The sequence below is a fragment of the Monopterus albus genome, unplaced genomic scaffold (assembly GCF_001952655.1).
Source record: "Monopterus albus unplaced genomic scaffold, M_albus_1.0 scaffold99.1, whole genome shotgun sequence".
NCBI classification, from domain to species: domain Eukaryota; kingdom Metazoa; phylum Chordata; class Actinopteri; order Synbranchiformes; family Synbranchidae; genus Monopterus; species Monopterus albus.
The window spans coordinates 3,665,155-3,675,682 of NW_018127979.1; the positions used below are offsets into that span (position 1 = coordinate 3,665,155).

At 41.5% G+C, this 10,528-nt stretch overlaps 1 protein-coding gene across 1 annotated transcript in view; it reads right to left on the bottom strand.

The window, feature by feature from the left end:
• myo16 (myosin XVI) overlaps positions 1–5,952 on the bottom strand; it is a gene marked incomplete at its 3' end in the record, with an annotated part of 59,112 nt that extends 53,160 nt beyond the window's left edge. Inside the window, exons 1-2 of the mRNA XM_020609290.1 lie at positions 5,542–5,952; positions 202–471 (exon numbers count right to left, since the gene is read on the bottom strand). Coding sequence (XP_020464946.1) covers positions 202–471; positions 5,542–5,569 — 298 coding nt within the window. The remainder of the gene's footprint in view (positions 1–201; positions 472–5,541) is intronic.
• Positions 5,953–10,528: the final 4,576 nt, after the last annotated feature.

Below are 10,528 nucleotides of genomic sequence, written 5' to 3' on the forward strand. Positions count from 1 at the left end.
AGTTCCATTCTGTTCTCCTTGGCCAAGTGGACGGCTTCCAGGAGAACTAATCATGTGACCAACAGTCAGCAGCACTATTTTGGCCATCAGTGTGAAAGAGAGTTTGAGTGTTTTGTGTACGCATCCACGCACTCTATAGCTTTTCACTCAACCATAGTTATACACCCTCATACTGTATGTGCACCCATTGTACATACACACCTTCTTTGTCGTCATGACGAATGATGGCATCTTGTATGACGTCGACATGGCTGAAACGGACGCTATGCTTCTTGCGGTGGATGGGAGGGACTCGAATCTTGATCCCACCTTGCTGGCGCTGAAGGTTTTTTTCCCTCTCATAATACGCTCTTATTTGGTCACAGCGCATCCTTCTGACCAGCCGCTGCCGCTGGCCAACGGGGAGAGACTCCAGCAGACACTGGTCTATCTCCATGTTCTGACGAAACACATTACATAGCTGGAAGCAACCTAATGTGCAAGAGAGACAGACAACAAGCCAATGATACTGATGTTTAGTGTCAGAAAATTATAGAACTGCATAAAAATAAATGCAAATGTGATTTATTTGTGCATTATCTGCTACCATTAAAACTGTGATGCAAGCTGTCCATGCAGTGAGAGCGGAAGACAACCTGGTGAGTCAGTGAAAACACTACAGACCACAGTGTTTACTCAGATAATTTGATACTGAGCTAATGAGACAAGGTTCGGATGACAAAACACGCTAGCTTTGAAAGTTTCACCTCTTGACAGAACTGTGCTTAACATCATTTTGTGTGCATGGATGGCTTGCGTGTCTGTGCTTGCACTCTGCCCTGCTGTGTATGGGCCATCATTTAGCATATTTATGATAAAGCATATTTGCTCTGTTTGGGTAGCCCTGGCCTGTGGTGGGTTGAGTGAAGTATTGCAGCATTTTGCATGTAGTGATTCTCCTGACTCTGCCTAATCTCTCTCTGCCTCTCAGTGGAACTTAGCCAAACAGCTGCTAAACCTACTGAGGTCTTGTTGGATGATGAGGATGTACAGTGCTTGTGCAGTAAGTGGACTCAGAATTAGATTCACTAAGCTGGCCCTTTGTTACTCGTGTCCTTTAGTCCCCTACCTGTTTTAACTGGACCATGTTTGTCTCTCAGTTGATTGTGGCTCTCTTTGTTTCTGTATTTCAACTCTCTCTATCTCTGTCAGTATGTCTTAGCATGTGTCAGTGTTTTTTCAGGTGAATAGTATTGTTAGTAAAAAAAAATCAGTATGTGTTTTCCCTGTTTCCCACCTCCCTCTGTCTCTTTCCAACTACTTTATCATCTCGTCATATCGCTCTTCATCTTCATATTGTATATCCAGTGACATGCAAAAGTCTTTGAACAGGGTAGGCATCGAGGAGTCAAAAAGCAACATAACTATAGGCCTAAGAGATGTCCTCACTAGTCCTCCAACAGACATGAGTGGGCTGTTGCTACTGTCTGAACTGTATACATTACACTGCCGCTTTAGGGCATTCTGTTCTGAGGTGTGTTTGGATGAGATCTTTATCATGTACTGTATAAATAAAGACCCATACAAAGAAATGAAGCCGGTGTGACTGTGCTTTTGTTCTTTTTGAAATACTGTATATCTGCACATTCATACAAACACCTGCCACCCTCCACCCTTCTTTGTCACACATACATAAACACACACACACACCGCCTGCACAATACACCACTGCCATCTGCTCTGGTTAGACATGTAAAAAGGGTCTTTTATGCTCAGGCTCCAGACAAGAGGGGTCATTATTACACTGTTCATGCCAGGTGTCTACTTCAACAGTATTTTATTATAAGATCTTGGCTGCACGTTGAGCGGACGAACATAAAAACACAGTCACCCTGCTGCTAAGTTTCCCAACATCACTCCACTCCATCCCCTCAGCTTCCTCAGTCCCCTGTTTTTCAGTTTGTATCCAAAGTAGACACCTATTACAGTGGGTGCACTGATATAAGTTGCCTTGATCTATTGTATACTGACAAATGCAGGTTTAAAGAAATACTGAGAATCAAGAGCAGAGCTCATCACCATTCCTGGTGCACTGGGCTATATTGTATATAGTTGTACCTACTGTACACACATTAAACACTTTAGATGACAAGCCTAAGCCTGTGTACCAGTCAACTAGAGGTGGATACAGTGTGAGTGCAAAGCTCTGTGTGCTGAACTAGGTAAAACATACAATAAGATTGCTTTCATTATGAGTTATTTTCTTGATTAAATTAAATCGTTCCAGCTATAAAATTGTGAGAGAAACTTTTGAAATCATAGTTTCTTCATCATATCTTCATATTGCTTGTTCTGTCTGATAAAATCCAGAAATATTCAATTTCTAATATATAAGACAAAAAAATGTGGCCAGTAGTCACAAATGAGAACCTGGAATTCAATAATGCTCAATTACTAAATTAATTAAATTAGATTAGATTAGATTCAACTGTGTACCAGTCAACTAGAGGTGGATACAGTGTGAGTGCAAAGCTCTGTGTGCTGAACTAGGTAAAACATACAATAAGATTGCTTTCATTATGAGTTATTTTCTTGATTAAATTAAATCGTTCCAGCTATAAAATTGTGAGAGAAACTTTTGAAATCATAGTTTCTTCATCATATCTTCATATTGCTTGTTCTGTCTGATAAAATCCAGAAATATTCAATTTCTTTTATATAAGACAAAAAAATGTGGCCAGTAGTCACAAATGAGAACCTGGAATTCAATAATGCTCAATTACTAAATTAATTAAATTAGATTAGATTAGATTCAACTTTATTCTCATTACCCATGTACAAGTACAAGGTAACGAAATGCAGTTTAGCATCTAACCAGAAGTGCAATAACAGTGTGAAAAGTGCGCAGTATCTACAGTATGAACAGTTAGAACTAATTTACTGATGGATATGTACAATTGATATGCACAGTAAGATATGTAGGGTAATGTAGAGGGGTAAATGACAAATGCAGTCATGTAAATAACTTGAATGATTAAACAATTATCAAAAAGTTGCATTTTTTCTTTGCCGTGATTGAAGGTTTTGTGGTACGCTGTGAGAATATGAGAACAGGAGTCACATTTGCCACACCATGAACAACTGCAGTTTAATATTTTTCTTTCTTCTTCAGAATATTTACCTAGGAGTATGACTGACAGTAAGAAGCAGAAATAAAGCAAGTTGTGGATAAGATGACCTCTGTCTTTCCCTGTGTGCCTTGACTCTGTAAATATCATCTCTTCTTTGGTTTGGCTACTTATATCCTTCACACTCTGTCACCCCAATACATCATCTCTTAGACATACATTCAAACATATGGTCATATCAACCCATAAACTCCCAGCACACACCACATATCACATAACATTTCACTGATGGAGACACACAAGACATTAAATGATACAGACATGAAGTAGATGGATATATTGTTCATTAGATTTAAAAAGAAACAGCTGAGTAAAATAGCATTTTGTTTATATAAAGTGATATAAATGCTCTTGTTTAAATAAATATTGATGTACACTCAAGGTGCTTCATGGTTCATTCCAACTGCACAGCAATTCACATGTAATATTGTGACGTTGTGAAATCTGTCCCTTATGACCTGTTTTGTGTTGCTGTGTGTTGGATTGTGGTTTAATCTGGTGTTGATATGAAAGTATTGGCTAGTGTAAAAAAACATCCCCGGGAGCTTTTCTTTGTCTTTTGTTTCTAGATGAAAACATCAAGTATGGCCAGTATTACATGAACAAAACAAACTATAAAAAAGAATTTGCTCTTAACCAGTATTTCCATGAGTTCCCATTCTTCAACTGAAAACGGTATGCTGATGAATACATGCATTTCTACTCATTTTTGCAAATAAATGTATTTCAAGTCTTTGCAATGTAACGTTTCTACAAAGAAACAGCTAAATGGGGAAAATATAGACCCAAATGCAAAATCTTCACAAAGGCAGGCAGATATACTTGAACAATTTACCATAACACAAGAAACAAATGGAAGCTTATTAGAGTTAAGGGTCAGAAACCATGCAAGCAGCCCAGAAATATAATTAGTCCAAGGAGTAAAACAAAAGAGAGAGTCCAGTGGTGGGCAGAGTTCAAAATCCAGGTCGAGGCCAGAACAACATCTATCACTAGGAGCACTTAGAAACATGGAGGGCTAGAAAACTGAATCGAACAAAGAGCACAAAGCTACTGCAGAGAATGTTTGCTGCTAGGGTAAATACAAACTAGATTATTACACAGACAGAAAGTAGGTGAGCATGGGCAGAGTGGGATAGCAAGAGTGGGGAAACAGGACAAAGACAAGGGGCAGGGTTTGAGATGACAAGGGAAAGGGACAGATCCAGGTCAGGGATTGAGACATGCACAAAATTTACTTGACAGTTGGATAGAAAAATTACAGTATGAAATAGTGTCTGCTTCTGAACAAAAATAATGCTGGCAATTGCTACTGTGTGATGAACATGATGAGAAAATAGATGGAATATGAATGAGAGTGGGCAGTAAGGACAGTAAGACTGAGTGTAATGGGCAACAGGGCTGACTGAATCTGAAGTGAGACTGAGTGAGTGAATAGATAGGAAGAGAGAGACAGCGATAGACAACAGTATCAGTTATTGACTGAATGTGGAAGATCCCATGCAGCTAATAACACTGAGTGCACTGCAGGAGATTGTAAATTAAAAAACAGCACACAGACATGTGCACAAACACACACACAGAGGATGCTATGAATGTGCAGGATATAAAGAGTTTTATATACAGTAGGAGGCAGAGATTTGGGGGCAAGACACATAGAGCTCTCAGAATCAAGGAGAGATGTCATGACAGCCTGCATCACCTCTATCACAGACCCCTACTGTGTTTGCCCTATTTTATTCTCCCTCTTTCCTTCCTCCCTAACCATTACCTCTCAAATGTCAGCATCACTCTCTCTTAGTGGTCTGTGAGGCTGCTCATCACTCTTTGCACCAGTTGACCGCATTCTTCATGTCACTCTTCCCATCCTCACCTCCTTTCCATTTCCCATTGCTGCCATTCCCTCCCTCTCTCAACACTCCTCCTCTAAATCACCCTCAGTTTCTCCCCATCTGTCCATTCTCTCCGTCAGTCTGTCAGAGTGCTATGAATATGCCAGACGTTCATGGGATCTGCGTCTTTGCGGCTTCATTTCAGCTTTCTTTCCCACTGCCGCTACCTGCCGCATTCTCGGGTCAACTTCACACATCTGCATCAGCTCTCTGCAGCAAGCTCACACACCCACTTACTGCACACACACACACACACACACACACACATACAAGGACGCAAACACCCATTCGAAGTTTAGATTGCACTGCTGTGTCAGCAGCAGGTGACCAGAATTGCTAAGCATGTAAACCATACAGTTTTTGCCACCCTGTATATATTAAATGCCAGTACCACAGGCACACATCCGTGGCTGAGGCATACCCAAGTATACTTGCGCACACACTTACATGCACAAATACAGAGATGCTGAATAGCTACTTACAGCATTTGATGAAATGGTAGTGAGACATTTTCTGAGTAAGTCAGACAGTCCACCAGTCAGATAGAAAGGCTGGCAAGGCAGGGAGAAAGGTAGGCGGGAAGTCAGTAACACAGGTAGGCAGACTGTAGGCAGCTACAGGTTCCAGCAAAACTAACTAATACAGAGCATGTAACTCCACAGGATGCATTATTAATCTAGCTCCCTGCATGCTATCCAAACTCCGTGCCCTTGTCTGCATTATTCACCAGCAGCAGCTCCAGTTGCAACCCAATGCATCATCCACAGTTCACGCTTCAGACTCACACATCCACAGACACATAACACAGACACAAACATATACACTCCCTCTGTGCACCAGTCGGCAAAGGGAGCTGTGGCTGTTTCTAGCTCTCCTTGTCTACAGCCAGATAACCGCCGCACAACGTCTTCCCAGCCATGACTGACACACGTGCTCCACTCACGTCACTGGCTGACAGCCGGCTCAGCCCACCTCCCGCTCAACACACCCCCAATGACGCAATGCTCTTCGCCTCTTTACACACCCCCCTTCCAGTCTCCTTCTGCTACACATACTGCACACACACACATATTCAATGACTCATACAGATGCACATTTCTTTGGAATATCCTCTACCTTCTCAGCCAAAAAATAAATAAAAAAGAGGAGGTGGTGAGGTGGGATTAATTGATTAATTGTGCCTCCTGCAGATTTAACACAGAGACAGAGAAAGAGAGGTCACTGGAAAAAACAGGATCGAGATAGGAATGGAAAATGGAGGAAATGCAGATACAGCAGGGGGAGCAAGAGAAAGACAAATAAGCGCAAGATGGAAAGAGACAAGAAAGAGGGGGAGCGTAAAAATGGATAGAGGGACAGCTAAAGACACAGAAGCTGCTGCAGTGCGGCTTTTGGTGTGGTGACAGGTTAAGTACTCATCAGTGGTCCTAAACTGGCCACAAATTAACCACAGATGAGTATAGTTTACTAAAACGCTATGCCTCGAGACCACTACATCAACGCACACACTCTATCATGCATTACTGTATATCATGTTCCAGTACACACAGAGTATTGACACAAGTGATACAACATGCACTGTAGTATGTGCTTGCAGTGTCTGCAGGGCAGTGCCTATGAATTTGTGTCTTGAAGCTGATTTAAATATATAAATACCTCAGAGTTAGAAGCAGAATTTGAACAAGGAGGACGAGAATGCGATGATGAATGAGGGAAGAGAGGGGACTGAGAAAGAAAGAGATATCGTGGAAAAACAACAGTCCAGAAAGAAAGAGAAAAGGATAAATGAGACAGAAAGAAAGACTGCAGACACATACACACAGCACTGTATGGATGAGCCTAAAACAGTTTAACAGGGTGTGCAGTGTGTGACTAAAGCGCTATTGTGACACATTTTGGAAATCTGTGCCATGGTGCTCACACATATACAGGTTGTGTAGCGTGCCACATTTTCTGTGGGAGATTTTAAGCTATTATCACCCCTTGCTGTCAAACATGGGCATGTGGAGATGGGATGAAAGAGCATGAGAAGTGGGTGAGATTCATTTTGTGAACAGAGAGGCGCAGCAGAGAACAAGAGGAAGGTAGAGGTGGGGGAGATGCATGTGTGTGTGCCTGACTGTAAGAGTGGGTACTTGAGTAAGTCCTGCCATGGGAAATCAGGTCACAGAAGAAACTTGCTGCTACTTGAACATCAAACTGAGTAAAATAATATGCCAGTTTTGTGTGTGCACGTGTGTATGCAAGCTCGTATGCTCCTGTCTGAATGCCTGCACATGCACAAGCACGCACACAGACAACACACACATTCACACCTCTGCTGCCCTCTGGAGCTGGGTCGTGAAGTTTTTTTAGTCAAGGATAAAACACTGACACTTTACCTGTGCATATAAATCTCACACCTCTGAGCTGACAAGAAAATGTCATGCTTTTCCATCCAAATGTTGTAAAGCAGTATTGGCTCACACTTAATCTTACTGTCTTTGCCTGCAGCACTGTGCTTGCTAGAGCAGTGACAAGCTGGAACACTGGCACCAAAGGTAAAACAAGATCTCCATGTAAGACATCCTGCTGTCAGGCAAGTCAGCTCATCTCTGGTGTAACAGTGGCCGGGTATTGGACTGGAGTCATGTCCTAATAATTCCAACCCCTTTACAGCTACAATTAGGTCATGCACCCAAGTAATGAGGTACACAGAGAGCACAGATACAGTGAAGAAAATAGAGATAGATATTTAATAGAGGGAAGGGCTTCATTACATACAGCACATATTTACTGTAAATCTTTTTGTTAAGACAAAAATGCAGCAATTACTAGTGAAACAGGTTTTATTTTTTTAAATACAAGCTGAGAGAATGTCTATGACTACACATAGAAATATCAGCCATTCAAAAATTCAAACATCAATTTCTCATTCCATTATTTAGATGTGTACAACAACATGCATCTATGCATGTTTGTATAGTATCAGAACTAAAGTTATGAATGGCAACTTGCACTGTAGCACATGGTGTATTTGACTGTGCGGAGACCACCTCCCTGCCTCCACGCAGCAGTGACAAGCTCCTATTATAGCAGCTTTTGTCCAACAGGAGATGATACAAATTTTCTTCTCTTTGACACAGCTGTCATTCTGGTATTGCCACCCTCGGGTGTTAAATAATACTGAGACTGTGCTACCACCTTAATGTCTGTGGTTACCACACTACAGTGTATGTTTCACTGACAGTAATAATGTGCTACATCTGCAGGAAGCATTCCCAGTTATAGTGAAATCAAAGACACTTGTTAAGTTTGAGGGTGATGTATTATATATGAAAAGACACCTCATCATATTTACACAAATAAATTGTTATTTATTTTACCAGCCAAATTTTTTAAGTTTTAGATATTTCCAAGTATAGTGAATACTGGCTGGCAGATGTGCACCTGTATTCACCCATAATAAAGCTTTTAGAGAAAGCAAGTGTAGTGTGTTTATTGGAAAGAAGAATCCGTCAAACCTCAGTGGACCAAAAAAAAAAACTGCTTCAGAATTAAATCAAATACACAGCCTCTGCCAAAACAAAACAGCCTCTTCCATCCAGTATTTTCTCTGAAAGCTATCAAGTGGAGCATAAACTAGCAACTTCATTGACTAGGGAAGGACTCAAGATGCTAGAAGGCAACGTGCACAAATAGAAGTGTCTAGCACAGACACAAACACAAAGGTCAGCATGAATGAGACAGACACAGGCATTATACACAACATGACTAAAGCAACAGTGAGTTTTTTGTTGAAAGAAAAATACATTTTCTAACTTGTGTTCTCATAATTGTTAATTTTTTCAGCAAAGACTGCAAAAGAAGGAATTTGCAGTCCCGATCTTGGAAAAAATTCACTAGGATGTTTGTCAAGGATTTTTTAAAAGCAACTTCAGACAGTTTTTGTCTGTAGGTCTCCGTTTGTATCTGTGAATGTTGTTTTTTTAGTCTGAATATCACCCGATGGGCTGGATTATATTGTAATCCAACCATTTTCCCCTCCAAATCAGAAGATTAGTCCAGGTTTCAACTCAACGGCAGGCATTACTCTCTAATGTTCATAATACTAGTTAATAGTCTAGCAGCAATATCGATACATTCCAAGGTGGATCGCTGCCTGCAAGGGGAGGATTTAAATGCTTCCTGACAAGGGAGACAGACACCTTGGGCTGTCATCAAGCTACAGTCATGTCATACATGTGTTCACTTTGAGCAAGTATAAACACTCACTCTAAGGCAGAGCGGTCAGCTTTATACACATTCAAAAGTGGAAAAGGCTCCCTAAACTGCAATCCTTTCACCTTAGCAGATCGTCATACAAACTGACAGCCAAGACAAAAAGAATGAATGCCCACTGAATGATTTATCAAGATTTCCTATTGGCAAAGAAATTCCTCCTGTTAGCTTGGTAGAAGGGATGTGATCCTAACAGAGAGTGATGACAGACTGATAGGTACATATAGTATATTATCATTTTATTTGTAATTATTCCTGTGCCTTCGGGTCGGGGATAGGTCTCTCACTGCCGTTTGTGCCTACGGGCCGAATGGCAGTGTAGAGTACCCGGCCTTCTTGGAGTCCCTGGGAGGGGTGCTGGAAAAGGCCCCAACTGGGGACTCCATTGTTCTACTGGGGGACTTCAACGCCCATGTGGGCAGCGACAGTGACACCTGGAGGAGCGTGATTGGGAAACGGGTCTGGGAGGAGTTCGGTGAGGCCCTGGAGAAGGACTATCGGTCGGCTTCGAAGAGAGTCTGGCAAACGGTCCGATATCCACGTTGCATATCTCATTGCTTAACTCTTTTGCTTGTCTTAACTGTCTCTACCGCTCTGCACAACATTACAGCTTTTTCCAAATCCAGATTTTGTTCTCTTAATAGCCTCTCTCTTAAACTGTTGTCTGGGATACCACACACGAGTCTGTCTTTTATTAACGAGTCTGTCAGTTCTCCAAATTCACATGTTTTACTTCTGTTTCTTAACTCTGTCACATACTGATCAATTGTGTCTCCCAGTTTTAGTACACATGTGAAAAATTTGTGCCTTTCAAAGGTTACATTTCTCTTGGGTATGCAGTAACCTTCAAACTTGTCCATTATTTTCTGTAGCTTCATTTTGTCTTCTTCAGTGTCAAACGTAAAGTTGCTGTAAACCTCCAGTGCTTCCTCACCAACCACGTGCAGGAACATGGTTTCATTTTGTCACTTTTCTCGTCGGCACCGGTTGCAGCCAGATATAGGTCAAAACGTTGTCTGAATTTTCTCCAATTTTCAGCTATGTTACCGGTCAGTTGAAGAGTTGGCGGAGGCTGTAATCCTTCCATTGCAGTGTGCTATATCCACTTTCTTTACCGGTAAGTTGGTTAACGCTGTCCTCAATCACTCTTCTGTGAGACTGTGCAGGGTTAGCTTGTTGCATCAGACGGCGTTGTCCTGTTGGCCCCAT